This window comes from Alexandromys fortis, unplaced genomic scaffold, assembly GCF_014885135.2.
Source record: "Alexandromys fortis isolate MF-2015 unplaced genomic scaffold, M_Fortis_MF-2015_v1.1 scaffold_89, whole genome shotgun sequence".
Lineage (NCBI taxonomy): Eukaryota > Metazoa > Chordata > Mammalia > Rodentia > Cricetidae > Alexandromys > Alexandromys fortis.
In genome coordinates this window covers 367,141-394,805 of record NW_026067973.1, presented here as the reverse complement: position 1 = coordinate 394,805, position 27,665 = coordinate 367,141, and the positions used below count along the sequence as shown (strand labels likewise).

Here is a 27,665-nt window from a genome sequence, read left to right as displayed (position 1 = left end):
GTGTGTGTGGAAGCCCAGGTTGTATGTGGTTCCCAGTGGGCTGCTTCAGGCATTTGGACTCGGTTTTCCCACGAGTAGGGCTTTCCACCCTAGTGAAGGTTACAGGTAGGAATCCAGTCCCTAATCTTGACCTCCTGATCACTTCTGGCCCCAGTGCACTGAACAGGACAGCTGGGGGGTGGGGGTGGAGCCAGAGGAGGAAGTGCACACAGTAAGGCCATTCTCCTTGTGGTCACTGTAGCAGAAAGCTGATGAGAAGGGCCGCCAGGAGGCAGTGGGGTCCCAGGGAAGCTAGCTGGGTTCCTGAGGTCAGCTGGTCACCATAGCGGTCCAAAAGCGTCAGTGCCAGTCCGTTGGTCCAACCAAATCCTTCCTGGAGAGAGGCCAGATCACTAGACTCCCACGTCCTGATTTAGGGATACCCTCTTCCCAGTGATTCTGGCCACAGAGGCACCAATGATTACCATTCAGAATCTTTCCTCAGAGGCCCAGTACTGGGCGTCTCAGACCTAAGGGGGACGTACATGTTCTGGGGACCCCAGATCCCAGGAGTTGCCTATAATGGTGTTGACCAGCTTGCTCACCTGAACTTCATACTCCCCTCCTCCACCTGGCTGTCCGCCGTTGGTGATGTCATACTAGGGACAAAAGCATGAGTTATAGGTGGGTACTGCTAAACCAGCCACCCTAGCTATAGGGGCAACAGCTATGGAAGGAACAGAAGTATGCACCAGGCTGCTGCTCAGGCCTCTGTAGTGCCCAAGAATGGCCACTGGGGGTCGCACTGTACTGGCTGTGCTGTCTAGGGACTGGCAATGCCGGACACACTTCAACCAGGAATCAGACCCTGGTGAGACCGGCACAGCCCAGCCTCCAGCTCACCTTCTCATACATTGCTGACTTTTGGGAGTAGACTTTGAAGTTGGTTCTGATCCAGTTCTGGGCCAACTGGAAAGCCACCTCCTGAGTCCGGGGGGACGCTGACTTGGCCAAACCTAAGACCCAACCCAGATAAGGCCTGAATACTCAAGAGACCTCCATCCTGGGCAGAACAGAAGCCCGGGCCTCTCTCTCTCCAGGCAGAAAGGGTGTGTGGGCCCTCAGATTTCTGGACCTGTGGGCCCACAGGTTCTTAACCCAGGGCCTGGGATTGGAGGGAAGGAGAGGCGGGCTGGGCCTATCAGCTGCTGGCTTTCCTACCTCTAATGACTAAGTCCTGCAGGGGCGCCCAGGCATTGGGGAAGTCCCATTGCTGGCCTGTGTTGTGAAGAGAGGTCGGGATCCCATACTGGTAGGTCAAGATATTGTTGTCCTAGAAGATTCCAGAATCGCTGTGACTGTGGGCGGTGACTGAAGCCAGAGCCAAGCACGCAGGGCCCTCAGGGAAGGCAGATCTGCCCCTCCTGCCCCTTCTCTTCCTGCCTCACGGCTGCTCCCAGTGGCCTCAGCGAGACTTGCGGGCTAAGACAGGCTCTGCCAGCAGGGAAGGGAGGGGCCTGCCTCCCGGATGCCAGGCCCCGCCCACTGTCCCTCACCTCCAAGTATTTCAGAGCCTTGTCAATGACGCTAGGGTCTGAGAAGCAGCCAGTCCAGAGCGGGGTGAGGTTGGAGGGATAAAACTCCAGGTTCTTCTTCTCTTTTTCCCAGTCATAGTCGAACCAGGCTCCCTTCTGCTCGTCCCACAGGACGGCCTCCATGGCGGCCAAGCGCTGGGACCGCAAGTTTCTGTACTTTGTGGCCTCGGCGTCATTCCCTGTATGGCATTGCCTTTTAGTCTGACCAGCAGGACACTGGGCTCTGCCCTTGGGTCCTGGCTTTAGATGTCTTTACTTTGCCCTTTTCCGTATGTGGTGTCCACACAGGCTAAGAATCCTGACGACAAGGATTGTGATTCCCCAGCGCCCGCTAGAATTCATGGCTCTTTGTACTAGTGGTTCCTGCCCAGCTCCCAGGGACATGCTGGTCTGTCTCCCAGGCTCATCATGCTGACGACTCTTGCTCTGAGGGAGCTAAGGGGCACTTTGGGGAATGGAGACAGATCTGATGCACTGGAGTGTCCCCTTCCAGACCCTAGAGGTCCTCATAGAACAAAGGGGACAGCCATGTGAAGCTAAGGGCAGACTCCTGAGTCATTCTCTTCCCTCAATGCCTCTCTTTCAAGGGGAAGGCTTGAACTGGCTGGGGAGCCCTGCCTCCAGTCCCGTGGCCAAGGTTGATGTGGGAGCCCCACACTGGACAGTCTCCCCTCACGGGGTGCTCACCTAGCCTGGAGTAGAAGTTACTCATCAGCTCCTCTGCTTGGCACAGGAATGCATTCAGGTCAACAGGTACCATTTTGCTGGTTCGGATGCTGCTAAGTAAATCAGGGTTTGTGCCTCCGACAAGCCAGCGCGAAGAGAAGTCCCAGCCAGACTCAGCCCCAGCCTTGAGCTCAGACCACAGAGTCTCTCGGTCCCCTGTAAGGACAGAATAGCAACCCCAAGTCAGCACTTACTGGAGGGGTTAAGCAGCCACAGATGGAAGCTGGAAATACGTAGAGGCTCAGAGCCATCCCATGGGTCCTTCCTCCTCCTGTTCCTGTTTACCTTCCGGCACAGTGATTGCCAATTCTTCATCCTTGCTGTAGGACTCCGGCCTAGCAAAGAGCAACAGCATGTCATCAACAGGTACTAAGCCACTCTGTCAACCAGAAGGCTCAGTCATCTTGATTCAACCCCCGCCCCCATCTCCCTGACACACGCACAGCATGAGATACCCACATCCGAGTGAGCAGACAAGGGACTGATGGCAGGCCAGTTTCTTACCTGGGTCCCCCATAAGGGACATAGTAACGGTTCAAGATATAGCTTTTTCCTCCTGAGCTCACAGACAAACTTCTGTTCACGGTCCAGAAGTCCAGTTCCGAGGCTAGGGTTCCAATGTTCTCCCTGGGGTGGGGTAAGCAACACCTCAGACCACGTACATAGCTACTGCCCTTGGCCCTAGGGAGTCTCCAGCATAGGATATGCCTGCAGGCCAGCATGGGCAGGGTACCCACTGCAGGAAGCTGATGTCCTTGGTGTAAGTCACATACAGATCCATCATGAGAGTCAGGAGTGGGGGCTGGCTCCGTTGCAGGTAATACACACGTCCGCCATTGGGGATGTGTCCGTAGCTGCCAAGAGGGGGTCTGCTTAGATGCTTCCTGACCCAGCACCAAGGCAAGCCCAGCTCCCTGCCTACAGCCCTTCCTTACGTCTTCACCAGATCCAGAAAGTTCTGCAGCATGCCCTTCACTGTTGAGGTCATCTCAGAGAGAAGCAGACCTTCCATCACCCAGTAGGAGTCCCTGGTGGAAGGAGGAGGCACACATCATCCAGCCTCCACCCTCTGCCCTGCACGCCCATGTTGGAGGCTGCTGGCCCTGGGTTCCCCACCACAACTTCCAACCTCTGTGAGCCCCCAGCCTCCCAGACATGGACACACACCAGTAGTAGAACTCAACAAAACGTCCTCCAGGCACGATGAAGGGGTGTTCTGAGTAGATCAGGGAGGACCTCTCGGGGTTTTTGAAAATCTCTGGTTTCATCTGGAGTCAAGAAAGAGGGCACAGGGGAGCCTAGCATCAGCCAGTGGTGGCTGCAGGGAGTGAGGGCAGAGGACCTGGCAGCCTGGCTGGGGAGGCTGGTTCTGTTGTTCCTTCTACTTTGCTGTGTAGTCCAGGCCAGCTTCTGAGAGTCCTAGTGTCCTCACTCTCCACCTGCCAGCCTCTGGGGCCCTGGCTCAACTTGATGGTATACTGAAGCCCAAGCCACTCAGCATGGCATCAGGCAGGCAACCACTGGCAGTATCCATTGTTGTGACCTGGATGAAGCTAAGAGGATGAGGTGATGCTAGTAGAGATCGCCCTTAACCCCCCCAATACCTCTGTTGTCACCTGAAGTCAGAGAAGTGGAACACTCTCCCCCAGTCCCCCTTCCAGAATGATGAAACCCGTGCTCTTTCCTCAGGCACACTTGAGAAGACCGGGAGCAGTGAGGACTGGCATGGGTTAATTTAAGTTATAAGAGCTAGTTAAGCCGGGTGGTGGTGGCGCAGGCCTTTAACCCCAGTACTCAGGAGGCAGAGACAGGTGGATCTCCCTGAGTTCGAGGCCAGCCTAGTCTACAAGAGGTAGTTCCAGGACAGCTAGGACTGTTACACAGAGAAGCCTGTCTTGAAAACAGCAACAACAACAACAACAACAAAAGAGCTAGTTAATAATAAGCCTGAGCTAATAGGCCAAACAGTTTATAATTAATATAAGCCTCTGTGTGTTTCTTTAGGACGGAACAACTGTGGGACAAGGGCAGCATTGGGTGCCCCTAGCTTGGTTTGCATGGGTGGTTCCCTAGAGGAGGTGAGGGGTTAAAGCAGATGTTCCCTCCATGCTTTCTAGAAGGCTTCTGTTTAGGGATCAGGACTGTGGCGTGGCTCTGTCCTACCCCCGGAGCAGTCAGTCAGACCATGAAGCAAGCCCAGGACATGTCGCAGGCCTAGGCCACTGCTACCTTCTTTCCCAGGTTCTTCCAGATCTGGTGCAGTTGCCCCGCCCAGTCACGCAGCTTGGCATCGGAGATCTTCTGCAGGAACTGAGGCCTAGAAGAGATGAGCCACAGTGTTCAGGGAGGCAGCCCCAAGAGAGGGACCCTGACCTGTCTTCTCTCCAGAGGGGCACCTCTCTTTCCAGTCCTCTGGGATCCAGGACTGCAGCTCCTGCCCCACAGGCTGGAAGTATGTCTGGACAAACTTCTGAAGCTCTTCCCTGGGGATGCTGTTGTTGTGTGTCATGGCCAGCTGTCTGAAACTCTGCAGCACTTCATCTGGAGAGCAGATGACACCGAGGGGTCGGTGGAGTACCCTGAGACACCTCCTGATCGGGGGAGCCTATGCTGCTCCCACATCTGCCTCCTTGAGGTAGAAGGTTCAGGGGAAAGCAAGGTAGCTTTACCTGGAGACGCGGTGAGTGACATATCCACAAACTGCTTGTCGTCTTCGTAGAGTTTAGCCATCTGAACTTGGTGCAGGAGTTCCCCATGGCAGTAAATCTGGCTGCAGAGACAGTTGCATGGTCAGTAGATGGGTCTGGGGTGTGGGACAGACAACGTCTTCTTCATGTGGCCCTGGCTGTCTTAGAATTTGACATGTAGACCAGACTAGCCACCAACTCAGTGATCTGCCTGCCTCTGCCTCCTGATTAAAGCCATGTGACTCTAGGCCTGGCTATGGAAAGGCCTTAATAAATCTTTCCCAAGATGAGTGTGGTGGCATATGCTTTTAATCCCAGAACCCAGGAGGTAGATGCAGGCAGATTTCTGAGTTCGAGGCCAGCCTGACCTACAGAGAACTCCAGGACAGCCAGAGCTACACAAAGAAACCCTGTGGAAAAAAAAGAGGAGTAAGTAGACAGAGGGGTATACACACACATGTACACACACACATACACACACACACATACACACACACACATACACACACACATACACACCTCCCTCCACACACACACAAATTTTCTTTTAGAAAGTCTTTATTAGGGCTGGAGAGATGACTCAGAAGTTAAAAGCACTGGCAGATTTTCCAGAGGTCCTGAGTTCAATTCCCAGCAACCAAATAGTGGCTCACAACCATCTGTAATGAGATCTGGTGCCATCTTCTGGCATGCAGGCAGAACACTATATACATGATAAATACATTTTTAAGAAAGATTTATAGGGCATAGCAAATTGCTGGCAGATTGCCAGTGACAAACTGAACTATTAAATCACTTTCCAGAAATTACTGTTGATATTAAAGGGGGTCATGAAAGCAGCTATGCCAACTTGAATGTAAATGAAAATGTTCAAAACTCCATAAAGTGCTGTCTTGGGACAAGAAGTACTGTACCAGTGTAGAACACTGGGGTATGTTTCTTGTGACTCTTCGTGGGGGCTTACACTTGCATTTCCAGCACTGAGGCCGGTGGACTGATGACAGTTTGAGGCCAGCCTGGGTTACAGTGACACTCGGGAGGGAGGGAAGGACAGGGCTAGAGATGTGGATCGGCAGTTAGAGCACATTCTGGTGATGCAGGTAGCTCACAACCTCTGGTAACCCAGGGGACCTGATGCCCTCTTCTTCTTCTTCTTCTTCTTCTTCTTCTTCTTCTTCTTCTTCTTCTTCTTCTTCTTCTTCTTCTTCTTCTTTCTTTCTTTCTTCCTTTCTTTCTTTGTTTTGTTTTGTTTTTCAAGACAGGGTTTCTCTGTACCTTTGGAACCTGTCCTGGAACTAGCTCTTGTAGACCAGGCTGGCCTCGAACTCACAGAGATCAGGTATCTGCCTGCCTCTGCCTCTGCCTCCCGAGTGCTGGGATTAAAGTCATGCGCCGTCACCACCACCCGGTCCTCTTCTGGCTCCTAAGGATACTGCACTCTTATGCACATGCCCAGGTGTGGGAAAGGATGCAATCCCCAGAGGCCACCAGTGGACCAAATAACATCACATCAGATGGACATGTTGGGAATTGAACCTAAGTTCTCTGGAGGTGCTCTTAACTGATGAGGCGCCTCTAGTTTGTTGTTATTTTCTGTGTTTGTTTTTGAGACAGGGTTTCACTGTGCCAGGTAGGCTGGCCTCGAACTCACAAAGATTGTTACAGTGCAGTTCAGGTTGATCTCAAATTCTAGATCCTCTTGCCTCAGCCTCCTGGGTGCTGAGATTTACAAATGTGTGCCACCAAGCTCAGCCTGGACTTACTCTTGATGAGGAGAAGCATTCAGAGGGGATGATGTATTAATTATAGCAAACAGATATCTCCCAGGAGGGGAACAAAGGTTGGAAAAGTAAAGTGGAGGATTGGTGTAGGAGGTTCTTCTGTTTGTGTGTTGCTTTCATTGGTTGAATAAAGATACTGCCTTGGCCTTTTTGATAGGGCAGCCCTTAGGTGGGCAGAGTAGACAGAGCAGAATGCTGGGAAGAAGGGAAGTGTGACAGACGCCATGGCTCTCCTCTTCGAGACGGACGCTGGTTAGACTCATGCCGGTAAGCCACAGTCAATTGGTGATACACATTAATGGAGATGGGTTAAACTAATATGTGAGAGTTAGCCAATAAGGGGCTGGAGATAATGGGCCAGGCAGTGTTTAAATGAATACAATTTCCATGTAATTATTTCTGGGGCTAAGCTAGCCGGGCAGTGGGAACCAGGCGGTATGAAAAACAGCCCGCCGCTCCTCATTACAACAGAGGCTCAGGCCAAGTCTATGAATAATGCTAGATAATGCCAGGAGCCAACCGGGGGATGGGCACTGTACTGCCCCAGCAGGGCCTCATGGTTATTTAATGAATACGGAAGCCAAGTAGTTATGGGCAATGCCCTCTGCCCCAGCTGCCAGGGCTCAAGGGACAGTCTCATGGTCTTCTACCGTATCTTCTGGAGGCTTACAATAGGCACGCACTCTGACCTGCCTTACTCCAAGGGCAGAAGACACACCCCTCAGAACCCCAAGAAGGACAGCTGCTCTTCTGAGGACCCTTGAGGGAGGCTTTGGCTCTGTAATATAACAACACACCGTGGGAACCAGATTTGATCCAAGCGTGTGAACTGAGATAGGGTGACTGATTTTCTTCCCAACCAACCTGGAATCCAGAAAATAGTGAGCACACACAACTCCCACCCAGTGGCAATGCTTGCACACCATACCTGGCATTCAGAGGAGGCGCAGAAAATTCCTCCATGATTTTAGCAGACTTGTCTATAACGAGGCTGAATGTCATTGTGATGTGGTGGGAAGTTTAACTGCCTAGCATACGTAACTCATTTGGTGACACTGGTACTGATGGTCTCAAATGCACGGGGAGAGGGAGCAAGACATCCCCTGGACAGAGTGCCAAAAGAGCAGGCTGGCCTGAGAAGACCCGTGGTAGTTTCTGAACTAGGTAGTCCCACCAAGGTTGTTCACCTAAGGCACAACCATCGATCAGGGAGGGCTATCAAGTTAGTGGAAACGTACCCATAGATGTTAGTAAGCCAGACTGGTTGTTTCTTTAAATCCATACCAGTCTTCATCAATGCTTTCAAATCCTCCCATAATCTGGCTGATCCCATAACTGTGTCCTTTATGTAAGTTCTATGCTAAGTGGAAATGTCCAGATGTATAGCATGGTGCTGTTATAAAAGTCTTGGCCAGGGCTGGAGAGATGGCTCAGAGGTTAAAAGCATTGACTGTTCTTCCAGAGGTCCTGAGCTCAATTCCCAGCAACCACATGGTGGCTCACTACCATCTGTAATGAGATCTGGTGCCCTCTTCTGGCGTGCAGGTATGCATGCAGGAGGACACTGTATATAATGAATAAATAAATCTTAAAAAAAAAAAAAAAAAGTCTTGGCCAGTGGCCAGGAAAGTTGGCTCAGCAGTTAAGAGTGTCTGCTGCTCTTGCAGAGGACCTGGATTCGGTTCCCTGCACCTACATGGCAAATCTCAACTGTCTCTGACTGCAGTTTCAGGGTGCTGATGTCCCTCTCCTGGCCTCCACAGGCACTGCATGCATGGGGTGTATTTACATTCCTAAACATAAATTAATTCACAAATAAATAAAGTATGGGCCCACCATGATGGCACACATCTTTTAATCCCAGCTCTTGGAAGGCAAAGGCAGGCAGATCTCTGTGAGTTTGAGGCCAACATGGTCTACACAGTGAGTTCCAGGAGAGCCAGGAGTACATAGAGAGATCCTGTCTCAAAAAAAAAAAAAAAAAAAAAAAAAAAGAACCAAAATTAGTTGGGCAGTGGTAGCACAAGTCTTTAATCCTAGCACTCAGGAGGCAGAGATAAGCGGATTTCTGTGAGTTCGAGGCCAGCCTGGTGTCTACAGAGTGAGTTCTAGGACAGGCTTCAAAGCTACAGGAAAAAAAAAACCCTGTCTCAGAAAACAAAAATAAACCAAAATTAATTAATTAATTTTTAAAAATTAATTAATTAAATTAATTTATTCATTTAAAAATTAATTAATTAAAAAAAGAATCTTGGCCAAGGTCAGAACAGCTGTGAAGCGGGCAGTTCAGTTCTGATACTAACCAGGCTTCACGAATAAGGTACAATCTAATAAGACCACCCTCACTTCAGACACCAGTTAGAAACTTGAGGGTCATGGGAAGCTTTACAGGAAGGCTGCTAGTCACGGCTTCAGTTCCTTGCTCGGGAACCACCCTGGCTCCTGGCGCGTGTAGCCACAGTCCTGCTACCTGGGACCAGGGCGTGAGGTAAGCGAGGACAAGCTCAGGTGATAAGAAAACAACAGCTGTACTGTTCCCTTCCCCCTCAAGAACTGTCTGGTCAGGTCAGCATCCTCTTGTACCTGCTCTCTAAGTCACCCGGAAAAGCAGAGGCCTTCAGAGCTCCCCAAAGGCTGAGTGTGAGCACACACGTGTGAAGGTGTGCAAGCCAGCCTTTCACATCTTTTATCTCTCACTGTTCCCTGCTGTACATGACAAATGTCTTCACTGCCGGTCCCAATTCTCCTACTCCTTAATTACACCATAACTCAGCATCTCCTGCGTCCTGGACTGGCCTGGAGCTAGAAATGGAGCCAAAGGTGACCTTGAATTTCTGATCCTCCTGCCTCCACCTCCTGAGTAGTGGGATTACAGGAATGAACCACTCTGTTCCATTCATTCAGTGCTGGGGTCAGCTTCCTGCATGATAGACAGGTGCTCTATCAACTACACCTTTATCTTTCTGCCTAACCATTATGACCAGACCATGAACCTCTGCTCAAGAGTAGAGGTAATCCAAATTCAATGACAGAGTCTCAATTCAGCCCATGGAGTTGAGCTCTTATTTCCTTCCATTAAAACAGCATGTTCCACGTTCACCTTTGAACACACATTCGTAAGACAAGCTGTGGATCCACGGAGGGTGTCCGTAGGGCACAGCCCTCTCCCAGAGAGCATTACTCCAACATTTCCCAGGATGCCGTAGTCTTTCAGGTGTCCACAATATCTCTTGCCCTTTAGTTTTAGAATAGCTGATAGTAAGCTACTAATTAGCTCACTGGCTAGAATTTTCCAGTCCAAAGTATCAGCATTATGCTGGAGAAGTATTCAATGGCCACTGGTTCAAGGCCCGATCTTTGCTCCGCAGTCGGTAAGCAATCCCTTTGGAGTGGTGGTGCATGCCTATAATCCCATCCTCAAGTGGGTGAGGCAGGAGGACCGCGAGTTAGCAGTCAGCCTGGACCACACAGCAAGACTCACGGAGCCATCTCACCTGAGGTAGGGTCTCACGCAGCCCAAGGTGACCTCCAACTTGCTCTATAGCTGAGGATGACCTTCAGACTGACTGAATTTGTAATTCTCCTGCCTCCACCTCCCTAGTGCTGCATTTAGAGGTTGGTGCCACCATGTTTTGTTTATACAGTTCTGGGATCAAACCCAGGGCTTCACTCACGCTAAGCTACATTCCACGTCCTAGAGTGTGTATGCACATGGGTGTGCACATAGGTGTGCATGCACACACATGTGAGCAGGTGTCCAAGGAGTCAGAGAGGATACTGAATCACTTGGAGCTGGAGTTATAGACGGGTGCGAGCTGCCAGGAATGAGTACCAGGAACTGAACTCCAACCTTCTGGAAGAGTCGTGTGTATTCTTATACACTGATCCTTCTCTCTACTCCTGCTTTTTCTTACTGCTGTCCTTTGCCTTATGTATCTGAGAGTCAGTTCCTTAGGAGTTGAATCCATCATCTTAAAATCCCACCACAGCACAACTATTCTGTTTGTTTTCTTGTTCATTTCTTGTTCATTTGTTTTGATTTGTAGACTTGGCTATTCTGGAACATACTATGTAGACCAGGCTGGCCTGGAACTCACAGAGGTTCACCTGCTTCTGCCTCTTTTTTTTTTTTTTTTTTCAAGACAGGGTTTCTTTGTGTAATAGCCTAACTGCCCTGAAACTCATTTTGCACAGAGATCTGCCTGCCTCTGCCTCCTGAGTACTGGGATTAAAGGTGTGCACTGTGTGTGACCGGCACAAGTATCCTTTAGTACCAAATCGATCAAGAATGAAAACGTCCTCATCACACAACACACACACACACACACACTGTATGAGTACTCTGCATACATACACCTGCAGGTCAGAAGAGGGCACCAGACCCCATTACAGATGGTTGTGAGTCACCATGTGGTTGCTGGGAATTGAACTCAGGACCTCTCAAAGAGCAGCCAGTGCTCTTAACCTCTGACCCGTCTCTCCAGCTCATCACCTGGCCTTTTGTCCTTTCATTTTCCAAACAGTCCCCTAAGGGGTTGGTGTCATTCTCCTAAATCACACACTAACACCAATTGCAATTTAATTCTGGTGCAAGTACCTGGAGACACGCAGATTCCACACGTGGGTTAAGCAGCCCTTCCTTTATGATGAGGACAGCTGTAAGCTTAGGGGGGTCCTCGTGCTACCTCGCTGTGTATAAGTACAGGGTTCCCAGGGTCTCCTCGGATTCCATTATTTGCTAGAACCCAGAAAATCACTATGTTTGTGACTGCACTTTTTTTTTTTTTTTTTTTGAGGCAGGGTTTCTCTGTAAAGCTCTGGCTGTCCTGGAACTCACTGTGTAGACCAGGCTGGCCTCGAACCGACTCCTGAGTGCTGGAGTTAAAGGTGTGCACCACTACCACCAAAGGTCCCAAAGAATAAACCTATTCTTGTGTTTCTGGAGAGGCTGCCCCCATCTCATTGCACCCTGGAAGCGCGAGCTCCCTGGGGACATGCCACAGGTCACCTTATTTTCTTGAGCCATGAAGGCCCAGGAAGAGCAACAAGGACAGACTTGTGTGAGAAATTCCCAGGGCTTAGTGATAACCTGCCAGGAGCCGGAGAGGAAGGCCATTCAGCCCCGCAACCCACAGCCGGAAAGTGTGGACTGCACAAGAGCTGCATTCCCTGCTGTGCCTCGCCAAGCCCCCGGCCACCCGAGAGAGGGCTAAGACGCCAGAACGTGCTGCCTGGTGGGTGTGTGCATGGGACTTGGAGCACACGGGGTATCTTAGATGGATGCTGTGACTTATGGTGGGGACAACAGGCCACACGATATCAGTTTAACCTTTGGAGACCCGGAGAGGTCCCTGTGAAAGACCCCAAAAAGACACTCAGCACTGAGGCTCAGAGAGCCTCCTGGTTGGCAGTTCTTCATGTGCTCGTGCCCTGGGAGGGGACAGCTGGAAGGTGGAGTGTCTTCTCTCCTGGACTCTGCCCTGTTCATTTGTACCTTCAGTGGCTCTCATCCCCTCGCACACACGTGACTACCCAAGCAGAGCAGTGACATGCCAGGGACAAGCAGCAGGCGCTTGCGCTACGCTCTCTGTAAACATCCTAATAGGACTCGAGACTGGATCAAAGAGCCATCCTGAAATCCCAACTACGCTGACCAGACAAGTCCTACTAACCATTCCAGACCCTTCCTTTCCTTCCGTACTCCACAGCTGGTCACCAACACGTCTCCACAGCTCAGACTTTAAAACGCCATCCCTTATAGACTCTGCCCCGCCCGAGTCCTGCTACGGGAGCATGGACACCTAATGTCCTGTTCCTACTTCCATCCTGGCCACATGGGACTTTGTGGCCATTGAAAGACACCTGGGGGCCTTTGTGCTGCAGACTGGCTGTCCCCTTCTGCTCCTTCCGCGGGACCGCTTCTTCATTGCCTCCTCCGAGACTACTCCTCCATCCTAACACCCTCTGTTTACTCCTTGCTGAGCTCCCCGGCTTCTCTTGGCTTTTCTCCCTCCTAGACTCTGTTTTTAGCCTTCTTTCAAGAGCTGGTGCTGTGGACGTGGGGTGAGAACTTCTTGAGCCCATGTGGAAGAGGGAACGGCAGCCGCCACGTCCAGGAGGCAGAATGGTACCCTCATCTGTGTATTTGCCAGTAGAATCTTGGGCTCAGAAAAAAGGTTTGACTTGCCCTGGGGCACAGAGAGAACAGCAGGGTTGGCTGAACCTCACAGTCTCTTGACAGGCCCTAAGCTCCCCTCATACCAGGATAGGAAAGGTTTGCTAGAACAATGAAGGGAACGGCCCTGCTCAGTTGGAGGAACAGTTTGGATGGTGAACTCTGGCCAGCAGCACAGAAGGTGGGCTGTGGTCAGCAGCTCTGGGGTCATCCCAACACAGTAAGTCTGATGTCTGGCATAGGACCTACCCCACAAGCCCAACTTTCTTCCCCTCTGAGAGGCTGGCCCTCAGAGAGTAAGCTCTCATTCCAGCCTTCCACCCGGCCTTCCTTTTTACATTCTGCTTCCCCCAACTCCTACCTCTCACAGGGTGGCGGCAGGGTCTCCTGGGACCTGAGTCCCAGTCCCAGAAGAAGCAGCAGGTACAGCTCCCACATCATCCCGGGTATGGTGGCTGTGACCAGAACTGAAAGAGCAAGCCCTGGCACCTTTGGCTTGCTGAGCGCGGTTACACTTGCCTGCCCAGGTTAGGCAAAGTCCAGGCCATGAGGTGTGGCCACCCGAGGTGTGATGTGTGCCTCATTGTCAGGGCCATTGGCACTTCTGCTCCCATCAGCCACCATTAGTGTTTGTCTCTTCCACTTCACGCGTCAGCCAACGTCACAAGCTCAGGGACTTTCCTCAGACTCCTATAGGTGGGTACCCAAGGGCCAGGTCACCCATGTATGAGTTAGACACAGAGTCTTGTGTGTGGCTCCCAAGTCACTAATGTCAGAAGAGACCACTTCTTTGAACATTTTAAACAGTGACTCAGGTCTCCAATGTGATGTCAAACTCACAGGGGACAGGGGACACGGTGGGGACACAGGACAACCTTTCAGGGGATGGGTCAGGAAGATCCGCCACAGGGTGATACCTCAGTGAGTCTTGAGGAATACAGCCAGGACGCCATGCCTCCATATGGGGCTTCCAGAGACGTGGCAGCAGGACAGGGGAGGTTGTGTGACAGGCTGAAGGGACATGTTGGCACCAGTTAGTGAAAGGTTTTGCCAAGACACAGAAGCATTCAGTTCCCCCAAAGAGAACCAATGGAAGGTGTGGGCTGAAACATCAGAGTTAGGTACTCAGAAGTTCATGCCTTCACGTGGCAGCAAACAAGCCGTGAGGCGAGGACGGCTGTTAGACAGAGACACAGAGACCTTGGGAGGCTCCTGCAAGGACACAACAGTGTAGGTCGTCCAGGTCTCGGGCCTGAAATGGGGGTGGGGGTGGGGGGAGGCACAGGGATGGGGGGTGGCACAGAAAGGAGCCTACTGGCAGCTGTCACTTCTGAGCTCTGTGGTTGGCCTGTCCTTTCCTGCAGGGCTGAGGCTGGCGGCCATCTGTGTTTGTCACGGCTGGAAGAAAAACCAGACAAATTACACTGAGTTGTGTTTACTTGAGCAGAGGAGGACTCAGGACCCAGGCAGCACTTGAGGCACGAAGGGTTAGAGAGATTTAGCCCGCTGCTTGCAAGGCAGGTTTATGAACAGTGAGAGGAAGCCATGTCAGTGAGACCTTAGCCACTGCACAGCTGCCTGATGTGGACCGAGAACAGGTCTCGGCTTGTGATGGGCTACCTGTGAGGAGCTTCCCTCCAGTTAGACGGAGCTGATTTCTCACTGAGTTTGCTTATAGTTTGTAAGGGGACTAAGTAGCTTTAGGCCATATGTAATGAATGTTCAGCCTCTCACTTTTAAGAGAGTGACTTAACTCCTTGGACCCAGACATCACTTTTGGTCACCGTCCTAAGGGACTTCTCTGGCCTTAGTATGGAATTCACAATGTCAAACTGACTGGTTGATAATTCTTCCCTAGGATTTTGCTCTTCTATTCCGATAGGATTAAACTGATATGGACAAGATGGCTGCCATGGAGTGCTTAGCACTCCAGCACGGAACAGAACACAAGAACGATTTTATGGTGTGCATCAGGAGGATCATGCCAGGAAGCTGAAGGGCGGCCATCCACATGGGCCTAACTCTTCAGAGTCAAGCATTTCAAAGTTCAGACAATGAGGTCAGTCGGACTGTATTCTGATCCAGGAAGCCACGGTCTGTGCTCAGGGCCTGGTTGTGATGACAGACCATGGCTTGCTATAAAATGGCCTGAGAGGAAATGCCATCATCTTGTGGTTAACTTCATAGCACATGTCACAGAATCCCTGAATGCCGCCGTTCTGCTTTGGATCTGAAACGGTCCCTCAAGCTCGTGTACTGAAGCCTCGGTCCCCAAATGCAACAGTGTTCAAAGATGTGATTCCACTTGGGAGATGGTTGGATCATGAGAGCTCTGACCTTATCAGTGCTTTCGTGACTAGGATAGCTTAACATTGGGAAGGGGTGGAAACCGTAAGGTGGGACCTGGCTGAGGAAGTGGGCACTGGGAATGTATCCATAAATGCTTTTCCCCTTTCTGTCTCATCACAGACTCCAAAGCAATTGGGCCAGATATAAACTACAACATTTAGCTGAGTGGTGGTGGCACACGCCTTTAATCCCAGCAGAGGCAGGAGGATCTCTGTGAGTTTGAGGCCAGCTTGGTCTACAAGTGCTAGTTCCAGGACAGGCTCCAAAGCTACAGAGCAACCCTGTCTCGAAAAAACTGTAACATTTGAAAATATGAGCCAAAAGAAACCTTCCCTCCTCTCATATGTGTGTGTGTGTGTGTGTGTGTGTGTGTGTTTCGAGACAGGATCTCACTATGTAACCTTGTTGTGTGGAACTCACTATGTGGATCAGTCTGGCTTAGAACTCATAGAGATCCATCTGCTTCTTCTCCCAAGGTCTAGAATTAAAAGAGTTCACCACACCTCCCCCACATCTCCTCCTTTGAGTTGAATGGTTCCAGGGATTTTGTTATAGAAATGGAAAGCTCATACCCACTAAAAGATGCAGAAAACTTCAGAAGGGAGCCAGGCATAGCATGTAGGAAGTCTGAGGCTAGCCTAGGCTACATTAGACCCTGTTCAAGTGGAACCTGCAAACCAGCTCTTAGCTGCTCTTAGAAACACTTCACTCGGCTGGAGGGATGGCTCAGCCATTAAAAGCTAAGCTTACAATCAGAAATATAAGAAACACTTCACGACTTGGATCCCAGCACTCCTGAGGCAGAGGCAGGCAGAGCTCTGTGAGTTCACGCCAGGATAACCAGGGCTAAATAGGGAGACTCTGTCTCAAAAACAAGCAACTTCCCATGCTCCCTTTCTTGAGAAACTTCCTTGAGAAATGTGCTCAGTGATAGGATCTATAAAAAAAAAAAAAAGGCTGTATTTGTCACTCTGTGGTGGGGTGGAGTGGGGTAGTAAGATAGTTCCCCAGGGAAAAGCAGACAAGCCAGACGATCTGAGTTCAATCCCCAGAACTGACTTGTCCACACACATGCACAAACTGAGAACACTCGAGCACACACATGCATACATACATAGACTTGAAATAATTAAAAATTTAAAGATTTATTTATTACATAGAGTACCCTGTCTGCAGGTATGCCTGAAGGCCAGAAGAGGGCGCCAGATCTCATTACAGATGGCTGTGAGCCATCAGGTGGTTGCTGGAAGTTGAACTCAAGACCTCTGGAAGAACAGCCAGTGCTCTTAACCTCTGAGCCATCTCTCCAGCCTAATTAAAAATTTAAATTTAGCTTTTTGTATCAATCAAACTTGGGTCAAGATAAATCTTACATTGGTGTTGCTCAGCGGACCATGCACAAACTGCAAACATGGGCAGAGGAGTTCCATTGACGTGCACCGTTCCGTTCCATGCTTTTATCGAGCACAAAAGTTCCCGTCTGCCTCGTGGAGACCGCTTCCTAAGTAAGCCTCTGGGGTCTGATTGGCTACCAAACCCAGAATTTCCTCTAATTTACAGATTCGCTCCTGGTTCATTAAGTGACTTGGATTGGCCTTGAACTCAAAATCCTCCTGCCCCAGCCTTCCAACTGTTGAGACTGTAGGCATGTGTCACCACGCAGGGCACTTGGCTGGGCTTCAGTCTCCCCTAACCAGCACACCACTCGAGGAATGTACGTATCTTCATCTATTTTGAGATGGCTACTAATTTTGGTTGGTGACTATTTCATTTCCTGTTTATGGGGGCTGTAATGGGCACTTTGGGGACTGTGAGCATGAGCAAGACCTGAAGCAACAAGAAGGCAGAAGGCTGTGAACACATTCCTCCCTAGGCTCAGGGCAGGCTTTCAGGGGCTGAAGACAGCACCCCCTAGTGGCCTCTGGGCAGAGTTCTGTTAAATTAGTTTTGCATCTGGGGAGCCCTGAGCTAAGTCTAATGGGAAACTTGATTGTGGTTTCTTTCTTTCTTTCTTTCTTTCTTTCTTTCTTTCTTTCTTTCTTTCTTTCTTCCTTCCTTCCTTCCTTCCTTTCTTCCTTTCTTTCTTTTGTTTTGTTTTATTTGTTTTAGTTTTTCAAGACTGAGTTTCTCTTTGTAACAACCCTGACTATCATGAAATTCTCTCTGTAGACCAGGCTGGCCTCAAACTCACAGAGATCTACCTGCCTCTGCCTCCTGAGTGCTGGCATTAAGGTCTGCAGTGAGCTACCATCGCCCAGCAATAGTGGTTTCTTAATTACATGCTGCAAGGGCTATTAGGTCTATTAGTTCAAAGATACTTTGTTGGATCTAATACAGTGATATGTATGTTTTTAGTTTTTCGAAATAGAGTTTCTCTGTAGTTTTGGAGCCTGTCCTGGAACTAGCTCTTATAGACCAGGTTGACCTTGAACTCACAGAGATCAGCCTGCTTCTGCCCCCCTGAGTGCAGGGATTAAAGACATGCGCCACCACTGCCTGGTTTAATACAGTGATCTTACATACGCAATCACCCATACCGATACAAGCAGTCTCCAGGTCCTGAGTACTTCATGTCTGGAAGCACAAAATTCCTTTGAAAGCATCACTCAGGCAGGGTTTATATATTTGGTAGCAACTAGATTAATAGAAGAAAATTTCAGGGTATTGTATTAATCCATTTAAATTACTCTAATGAAATATTTGAGGCAGTTAACTTCTAAAGAGGAAAGGGTTATGTTTGGTTTATGATTCTAGAGTGACCCAATCTTTGGACCATTAGTGAAAGTCTAAGATTGAATGATCCTATTACTCTGGGCTTCCAGTGACATGCTGGCAAGACCGTGTGTGGAACAAAGTTCTTACGTCATAGGCCAGGCCACATCAACACTGAGAGACTGGTATCCCACCGTCTCCTCGAGAGCCTGCCCTCAGTGCCCTGAGGATATTTTCTAGGCTTCACCTCTTAAAGCCTCTCCCTCTAATTTTTGTTGCTGTTGGGAGTGGTGTTTTCTTTTCGAGACAGGGTTTCTCTGTGGCTTTGGAGCCTGTCCCGGAACTAGCTCTGCAGACCAGGCTGATCTTGAACTCACAGAGATCCACCTGTCTCTGCCTCCCGAGTGCTGGGATTAAAGGCTTGCGCCACCACCGCCCGGCTGGGAGCGGTGTTTTCTTGCATTGTGTTTTTGAGACTTTGTTGTGGGAATCCATTCAGCCAATTAGCTTTTGGGGGACCAGCCCTTCGGGCATGGTCTGAGGTTCTACATGTCCGCTGATAAGAAAGTGCATTCGCTCTCTTGCTCTGGGTCTCTCTTAGTGTGAGGGGAGACCCAGGACAGTGCAGAGACAGCGTGGGATCAGTGATGACTTCTGCTCTTTCTCTGTATTTGTGAGTTCATCCCCTTTCCTTTGCAAACCCTTGATAAATCAGTTTTAATTACCTCAGTGTGGTTACGCAGCAAGACTGGGTCTCATGTGGTTTAGCCTGGCTTTAAAGTCACTATGTAGCAGAGGCTTTGCTGGCTAGCTCCCAGGCTCCTTCTTAGCCCTCTTACACTGTTCCTGGTCACCAGCCCAGGGCATGAGGCCACCCACAGTGGACTGGGCACTCCTACATCAAGTAACAACCAAGACAATCCCTCGCAGACACGTCCACAGACCTATCCACTTTGGAAATCTCTCAATTGAGACTTCCTTCTCAGGTGACTCCAGGGTGAGTCAAATTGACAGTTAAAATGACTAGGACAGATCCAAACTGATCATGGACCTAATTTAGTAAATCTTGCTCAAAATCAGTGGCTTCAGGAAACAATTTTGTGGAGCTTGATTTTATTTTATTCGAGACAGGGTTTCTCTGTAGCTTTGGAGCCTGTCCTGGAACTAGCTCTTTTAGACCAGGCTGGCCTCGAACTCACAGAGATCTGCCTGCCTCTGCCTCCCAAGTGCTGGGATTAAAGGCAAGTGCTACCACCGCCTGGTGGAGTTTGACTTTAAAAGAGAACTCATACATGATGCCAGGGGCTGTAAGAAACCGAAGGGCACAGCCAGCCCCAGTGACACTCTCCTTCCTCCCTCAGGGTGACACAGCAACACCCAGTTACTCTAAAGTGACAGGAGTCTTGGGGAGGCCTCCTTCTTCTGTCAGAATGAACTCCTCACCTGCCTTCCTCCCCAGCACCACACCCATGGGTATGTGGGGTACTTTGGGCAGTGGGGGCTCATTCATTCCCAGAATGGGACTTGAACACTAGAAAAAGCTTCAGGAAGGACCCACCCATGTCCCAGCCCTGACCTCCAAGCACCGCCTGCTCCAGTGTACTGTGACAGAGGACAGTGGGGGGGGGGGGGACGACAAAAGGTTAATGATGTAGAACATGGAGCCAGAGGAGGAAGCAAAGGCGCCCAGGTGGTCAGTGAGACCACTCTTACAGGCATCATAGCAGGAAGCTTAGCAGAAAGTAGACTCCAGTCAGGCAGGCCGTGGTGGTGAAGACTTTAACCCCAGCACTCAGGAGGGTGAAGCAGGCAGATCTCTGTGAGTTCAAGGCCAGCCTGGTCTACAGAGCGAGTTCTAGGACAGGCTCCAAAACTACACAGAGAAACACTGCCTCAAAATAAAAAGGAAGGAAGGAAGGAAGGAAGGAAGGAAGGAAGGAAGGAAGGAAGGAAGGAAGGAAAAAGAAAAAAAGAAAGAAGAAAGTAGGCTCAGACAGTGCAGTTCAGGAGTTCTGGTTGGATTCCTGAGGCCATCCAGTCACCACAGTGGTCCAAGAACACTAAGGTCACTCTACTGGTCTAGCTAAATCCTTCCAGGAGGGAGGCCAGACCAGTGAGGCCAGACTTCTGAGGGCCCCAAGTCCTGTTCTGGGAGGCTCTCTCTCCTGAGATGTAGCTCAGGGTGTACTAGGTCCTCTCTCCTGAGATGTAGCTCAGGGTGTACCAGTCACCGTTCAGGATTTTCCCACGGACCCACATACCTTGCTCCCCGAAGCCTCAGAAGGTTGTATGTTCTGGGGAACAACAGATCCAAGCACTCACCCTGGATGCTCACCTGAACTTCATGTTCCTCTCCTCTGCCTGGGTGTCCACTGCTACAATGTCACACTGTACTGGCTGCTCTTGTGAGTCAATTTGACACAAGCTAGAGTCATCAGAGGAAGGAGCCTCAGCTGAGGAAATGACTTCATGAGATCCACAGTAAGACATTTTCTCAGTTAATGATCAGTGGGGGAGGGCCAGGCCATGGTGGGTGGTGCCATGCATGGGCTGATGGTCCAGGGTTCTATAAGAAGGTGGACTGAGGGCTGGAAAGATGGCTCAGAGGTTAAGAGCTGCTCCTCCAGGGGTCCTGAATTCAATTCCCAGGAACTACATAGTGACTTACATCCATCTGTAATGAGATCTGATACCCTGTAGGCACACATGCAGACAGAACACTGTATACATAATAAATAAATTTAAAAAAAACTAAAAATATTTTTTACAAAAGAAGATGGACTGAGCAAGCCAGGGGAAGCAAGTCAGTAAACAGCCCCCCCCCATGGCCTCTGCATCAGCTCCTGCCTCCAGGTTCCAGCCCTGCTTGAGTTCCTGTCCTGACTTCCTTCAGTGATGAGCAGCAATGTGGAAATGTAAGCCAAATAAATCCTTTCCTCCCCAACCTGCTTTCTGGTCATGGTGTTTTGTCGCAGCACTGGAAACCCTAAGACACATACTGAGGACAAGCGGTTGTATAAGGGTGACTCCCAGACAATGAGTTGTTGGTCAGGGAGCTTCCTTTGCTGGCTAAACTTCATAGTTTGGGAAGGTGCTATGCAGATTTCTGGGAAGGTCTTACTCAGCTGTGGACTCTGGATGCTATACCAGTGATCAGTCAGGCAAGCTGTGTCCACGGTGACATAGTGGCAGATATGCCGTAGGGGTAACCAATGGCTACCTGCTTAGACTTGAGGTCTGTGACCCAGGAAGGAATTCATCTGATGCTGAGAACCTGGTCAAAAGCCCTGGGCTGGGGAAGCGATAGCTGTTTGGCAAGATGGACATGCTATGCCCAAGACACTGCCCCTGGGACAACGATGTTTACCCCTCACTAATGCTTCTGCCAGAGACGTTTCATTGTGTCTGTTTGATTTTGAGACAGGGTCTCTCCACAGAACCTTGGCTGGTCTGGAAATTGTTATATAAACCAGGCTGGCCTTAAACTCAAGAGATCTACCTGCCTCTGCCTCCTAAACGGTGGAATTAAAGGTGTGCACCACCCCTCAGTCTAGAGACCCTTCTTTATGCCGTGGGCAGCAGCAACTGCAGACGCAGAGCTGGTCAAATTGTGAGATTAAGAGACTGTTGAGCACTCGGCCATCAATGTCACCGGAGCTAAGGCCTGAAAAACCCCAGGGGAGGGAGGGCAGACTGTAAGAGCTGGAGGGTGGGTGGACGGCTGCCAACAGTCATCTTCCAGCTAGGATGTGGGGGCTGCTCTCTTGAATTCATAGCACAAAACCTGGACCAGACTGGGCCTGTCAACATCCTGAGGCAGAGGAGGAGGGGCACACAAGGCTCCAGACTTCCCTGAGGATTTATGGAACAAGATGCTTTCTTTAGTAGTGTAGCCCTGGTAAGGTGCCCACGTTCCTGTAAAGAATCTCTCATTTCTGCCCCAGGAAGCGACCCTAATGAAACTCAATGAGTCATCTGAAAGTGAAAGAAAGATGAGTTTGGAAGAGGAAGAGCGTCAGAGGGTCATGGGAGGGGGCGGGGTAAGGTAATGGAAATGGATATGATCAAGATATATTACATATGTATTTGAAGATGTCATAATGAAGTAATCATGGTGTGTTATCACTACATGCTGGTCTCTGCACGACTCCGGTCTCTGCAGTGACCAAGAGTGGCCACTGGGGGCCGCCACAGTCCGGAATGTGCTGTCCGGAGATTGGCACTGCCTCACCTAGGGAAGAAGGTTCTGGAGACAGTGGGATGCCCTTGCCGCTTCATCTCATACCCTGCTGACAGAATAAATGAAAAAGTTGGTTTTGGTTCAATTCTAGGTCAGCTGGAAAGTTACCTCCCAGATCTGAGGAAAACTGGTTAAGATAAACCTAGAACCCCACCAGCCAGGCTCTGTATATACAAAGTCCCCACCCTGAGCAGAGGAGCTTACTCTCCCCCAGGTAGGTCCTCAGACCTCTTAATTGGACCCATGGATCCATGGGCCCTTAATTGAGGACTTCAATGTGGAGGGTGGGAGAGAACCCACTGGACAGGGAGGGGGGGGTGTCAGCTGTGCCAGCTGAAGGGTTCCCAAGAGAGCTGGAGAGGATGAGGGGCCCTGTATTCTTGTTCATGCCTCCCAATACAAGCCTAATCGCCCTTATGACCTTGGTCAGGCCTTGGTGGATACTCTGCCTGCCTCCACACGTTCAGAAAATCCGGCTGCTAGAAAGAGGCCGTTCTGGTAGGTCAAGGTCTTGCTGTCCTAGAAGGTTCCAGCGTTGCTGTGACTGTGGGCGGTGACTGAAGACAGAGCCAAGCACGCAGGGCCCTCAGGGAAGGCAGATCTGCCCCTCCTGCCCCTTCTCTTCCTGCCTCACGGCTGCTCCCAGTGGCCTCAGCGAGACTTGCGGGCTAAGACAGGCACTGCCAGCAGGGAAGGGAGGGTCCTGCCTCCCGGATGCCAGGCCCCGCCCACTGTCCCTCACCTCCAAGTATTTCAGAGCCTTGTCAATGACGCTAGGGTCTGAGAAGCAGCCAGTCCAGAGCGGGGTGAGGTTGGAGGGATAAAACTCCAGGTTCTTCTTCTCTTTTTCCCAGTCATAGTCGAACCAGGCTCCCTTCTGCTCGTCCCACAGGACGGCCTCCATGGCGGCCAAGCGCTGGGACCGCAAGTTTCTGTACTTTGTGGCCTCGGCGTCATTCCCTGTGTGGCACTGCCTTTAGTCCTACCCAGCAGGACACTGCCATTGGGTGCATAGGGGACCTGCTCTCACCCCAAGGAATTTCTAGGTGAGAAAGAATCGCCCACTTCCTAAGGGAGGCTCCCAGGTAGACCTGGCCAGGGCATCCCTGGGCTATCTGCTGCCCCCTGTGGGTGTAGCCGAGGGCGCTTCAGGCCACGTGTGCCTCCTGTCTATTGATAGTAACTGTCGCAGGAGAGATGGTCAAGCGCTCGGCACAGTTCTGAATGACTTTCTTTTCCCTGAAGTCCTTGCTATGGAGCTGCAGACAAAATCTACTCGTTGTCTCTGATTGCTTCCTTTATCGTTTATTATTCTGTGTGCTTGCGTGAGGTGTATGTGCACATGTTGGGGTGAGAGACTATGAACACGTGGTACCGCCTTATACAGTTTCTCATTGATGTGTGATAGATTGGCAGCCAATGAGCTCCACAGATACCCCCATCTCTGTCTCCCCTCACTAGGGTTATAGGCTCAGGCAACAATGCCTGACTTTTCAATGGGTTCTGGGGATTTAAACTCAGGTCCTCAAGCTTGCACACTTACCCTGGGAACCATCTTCCCAGACTCTACAGATGCTTCCTTTCCCATCATGCCCTACCACTGCTCATTCACAAGTGCTATAGCCCAATCTTCGAAGCATATCCCTTATAGACCTGCTGCTGCCCCAGCCCTATCACCAGGGCTCTCCTTCCCCCTTCCCTTGAGCCATCTCTGTCAATCTACCTGTTCCTCCTTCTGTCCCAGACACCTGGGACTTTGTGACTCTTGAAAGACACCTCGGGGCCCTTGCCCTTCAGCCTCCTTGTCTGGCTTGCTTAGGGATGGTTCTGCCCACCTCCTCTGAGCTGTGTGCCATCCTGTATAACACCCTCTGCTCAACTCCCTGATGGTCCCCCAGCTTCTCCATCTCCTCGACCGTCTTTACTGTTGTTGTAGGGCTGTCATGGGGATGGAATGCGAGTGTTACCAGTCCACAGAGTGAGACAAGACAGTGCCCTCCCCTCTGTTTCTGCTGCTAGACGCTGAAGCTCACAGGAAGGTTTGACTCGCCCCGATACACAGAGAGCCGCAGCCCCATGGACTCTTGACATGCCCTACATTCCCCTCACACCCAGGTTAGGCATTGTTCACTTGAACTATCAAGAGAACAGCCCTGGGAGGTGTGATTAGCAACGCAGGCAGAAGACTCTGCCACGACAGAAGACTCTGGCCAAGGTGAGCTCTGGCCTGCAGCTCTAGGGTCTAAGGCTATAGGTTGTCCCAAGGTAGAAAGTTTGTTGCCTGAGGGAGGCAACTGTGCAAAAGGAGACAGGCTACCATTTCCCCTTCCAGAGGACAGCCCAAGGTCTGCCATGGAGACTCACTTCAGTGGCAACCTGGTGGCAGAAGGGGATGCATGGCGGAGGGACCTCTTGGCGTTCTGTGTCCTATTCTGGGCTATTCCTTGGGCAGCAAAGACCCTAATAAGAAACGGGGCAGGACTGACAGGGCAGGGGTGCAGGAAAGAAAGGATGAAGGGTGTGTGTGTGGCAAGACGCAGGGACTCGCTTCTCTGTAGTTTAGCTGCCAGCTTGATCCACGCAGTGCCTGCCACCCCCTGGCCCCCAGGGCAGAGCCTCCCATTTGGCCGAGGACTCTACTCAAACCACAGCCACCTGTGGATCAAAGAAACCAGCCCTTGCCCACACGGGCAGGTGGGGCAGGGTGTCTTAGGCACCCTTCTTCCTTTCTGCACAGGACAGCAATTTTGCAGAAAGGGAGTGGAGGCTGTGTCTGGCCCCACGCCAACCAGCTGCAGCTTTCTGCACCGCCTCTGCCTACTCTACCTGCCCAAACTCTTGTTCGCACATCAACCACTGTGGCTTCCTGTCCCCGTGGGAACATGGCACGGGGTCAGGAGACCCACCATGCCCAAGTGACTGAGCAGCTCCCTGCTAGACTAAGTATTTCACCGCCACCGCTCAAGTCAACCAAGTCAGTGCCACCTGGTGATCTAACTCAAGCCATGCTGCCCTCACGGTCGATTTCTGCCAAACAGGCTGCGCAAGCCCTGCGATTTACAGTGCTCATAACCTCTATAAAAGAGAGTTTATTTATTTATTTATTTTTGTCTTTTGAGACAGAGTTTCTCTGTGAAACAGTCCTAGCTATCCTAGAACTAGCTCTGTAGATCAGGCTGGCCTCAGCCTCACAGAGATCCTCCTGCCTCTGCCTCCCAAGCGCTGGGATTCAAGGCATGTGCCACCACCACCTGGCTGAAAGACATTTAAAACCAGAACTAAATCCTAGCAAACCCAATGAGCACTTGGTCATATCATAACAGGTTGGGGATCTCTGGTGGGGTGTGTTCCATCTCTGTAGCTCTTTTCTTTTTCTTCCTTTCTTTCTTTCTTTCTTTCTTTCTTTTCTTTCCTTTCTTTCTTTGTTTTTTCGAGACAGGGTTTCTCTGTGGCTTTGGAGCCTGTCCTGGAACCAGCTCTTGTAGACCAGGCTGGCCTCAAACTCATAGAGATCCGCCTGCCTCTGCCTCCCAAGTGCTAGGTTTAAAGGTGTGCACCTCCACTGCCTGGCTCTGTAGCTCTTTTCATTGTTGTTGTCTGTTCTCAGGTAGCTTTTCTTATTACTTTTGTTTGCTTTGAGTCAGCATGAATCTCACTATTGAGCCCTGCCTGGCCTGGAACTTACTATATAGACCAAGCTGGCTTTGAACTCACAGAGATCTGCCTGCCTTGGCCTCTGGAGTGCTGGCATTAAAGGCATTTACTATCATGCCCTGCTATGGATTTTTTTTATTTTTATTTTTTTAGATTTATTATGTATACAGTATTCTGCCTGCATGTCTGCCTTCATGCCAGAAGAGGGCACCATATCTCATTACAGATGGTTGTGAGCCACCATGTAGAAGCTGGGAATTGAACTCAGGACCTCTGGAAGAGCAGCCAGTGCACTTAATCACTGAGCCATCTCTCCAGCCCAACAGTATTCTTTTTATTTGTGTGTGCACGTGCATGCACACCTGTGGTGGCCAGAGGCATGAACATCCCCGCAGCTGGAGTTACAGGTTGCTGTGTGCTGACTGACAGGTGCTGTGCGCTCCGGTCCTCTGGAAGAGCAGCAATGCACTTTTGCTGAGCCTATCTCTTTAGTACTGTGTTTTCTTTTTCCTCTTTTTCTGGGACAAGTTCTTTTTTTTTTTTAATATTTATTTATTTATTTAGTATACAGTGTTAGTTTCCATGTCTGCCTACAGGACAGAATAGGGCGCCAGATCTCATTATAGATGGCTGTGAGCCACCATGTGGTTGCTGGGAATTGAACTCAGGACCTCTGGAAGAACAGGCAGTGCTCTTAACCACTGAGCCATCTCTCCAGCCCTGGGACAAGTTCTTATAGCCCTGCTAAGAACTAAGTGTTCCAGGCTGGCTCAAGCAATCTTCCTGCTTCCCCTCTTTGTACTGGACGTGCGCTTTAACTCATGTTAGGCCGAGACTCCTGTTAGAGGAGCCAAACCCCTTTGCTGCCTAAGCCAATGTTTTTCGGATTTCTTCCAGGCTGCTCGGGAGTGGCAGCTCAAATGGTGCCCTCTTTGGAGTGGCTCTTGTTCTTTCTTCTTTTCTCTTAAGAAATCCCTGCTAGGAAGCTGGTGGCGATGGTAGCAGCACACCTTTAATCCCGGCACTCGGGAGGCAGAGGCAGGCAGATCTCTGAGTTAGAGGCCAGCCTGGGCTACAGAACAAGTTCCAGGATAACCAGGGCTGTGCAGAGAAAACTTGTCTCAAAAACCAAAAACCCGAAACAAAGAACTTCCCGTCCTTCATCTCCATATCTCCAGGACATTTCCAGCCAGGTGCCAGTGTCCCCACGTTCCCCCCCAGCCCCTGCACGTACTTAGAAGCCGGAAGTCAGCATCACGTGTCTCCCTCAGTCACTCTCTACTTCAGTTTTGAGGAAGGGTTTCCCACAAAACCAGGAGCTCCCCGATTTGACTCGACTGGCCAGCCAGACATTCCCAGGGATGCTGCTGTCTAGGCCTCTCCAGCGCGGCAGCTACAGGCAGAATGCTGGAAACCCAAGCCTAGGTCCGCGTGTTTGTGAAGCCAGCGCTCTAGAGCCAGAGCTTCACTCCAGCCCCGGCTCTGGAGCTCTCTCTTCGGTATTTTTGCCTGGCTGCCTTAAGTGTAGCCAGCGGAGGGCACAGGAAGAATTCAAGATGGCCAGTCCTGAGAAGATACATACAGGTAACATTATACAAACTAAGCAGGTTAGCCGGGCGGTGGTGGCGCACGCCTTTAATCCCAGCACTCGGGAGGCAGAGGCAGGCGGATCTCTGTGAGTTCGAGACCAGCCTGGTCTACAGAGCTAGTCCCAGGACAGGCTCCAAAGCCACAGAGAAACCCTGTCTCGAAAAACCAACCAACCAA

At 50.6% G+C, this 27,665-nt stretch overlaps 1 protein-coding gene across 1 annotated transcript; it reads right to left on the bottom strand.

Moving 5' to 3' along the window:
- Position 1: 1 nt before the first annotated feature.
- Treh (trehalase) lies at positions 2-13,381 on the bottom strand. The gene is made up of 15 exons (XM_050156202.1): positions 13,305-13,381; positions 4,970-5,070; positions 4,697-4,841; positions 4,530-4,617; positions 3,468-3,568; positions 3,236-3,328; positions 3,038-3,154; positions 2,805-2,927; positions 2,586-2,635; positions 2,262-2,456; positions 1,536-1,753; positions 1,201-1,312; positions 883-995; positions 585-638; positions 2-373 (listed from the first exon to the last, which is right to left on the bottom strand). The coding sequence occupies exons 1-15, from the start codon at positions 13,379-13,381 to the stop codon at positions 233-235; spliced, it is 1,728 nt and encodes a 575-aa protein (XP_050012159.1). The 3' UTR covers positions 2-232.
- Positions 13,382-27,665: the final 14,284 nt, after the last annotated feature.

Coding starts and splice junctions, on each gene's coding strand:
- Treh (XM_050156202.1), bottom strand. CDS start 13,381: ATGTGGGAGCTGTACCTGCTGCTTCTTCTGGGACTGGGACTCAGGTCC. Junction 5,071..13,304: donor CTGCCGCCACCCTGTGAGAG/GTAGGAGTTGGG, acceptor CTGTCTCTGCAG/CCAGATTTACTGCCATGGGG. Junction 1,313..1,535: donor AGGCTCTGAAATACTTGGAG/GTGAGGGACAGT, acceptor GGAATCTTCTAG/GACAACAATATCTTGACCTA.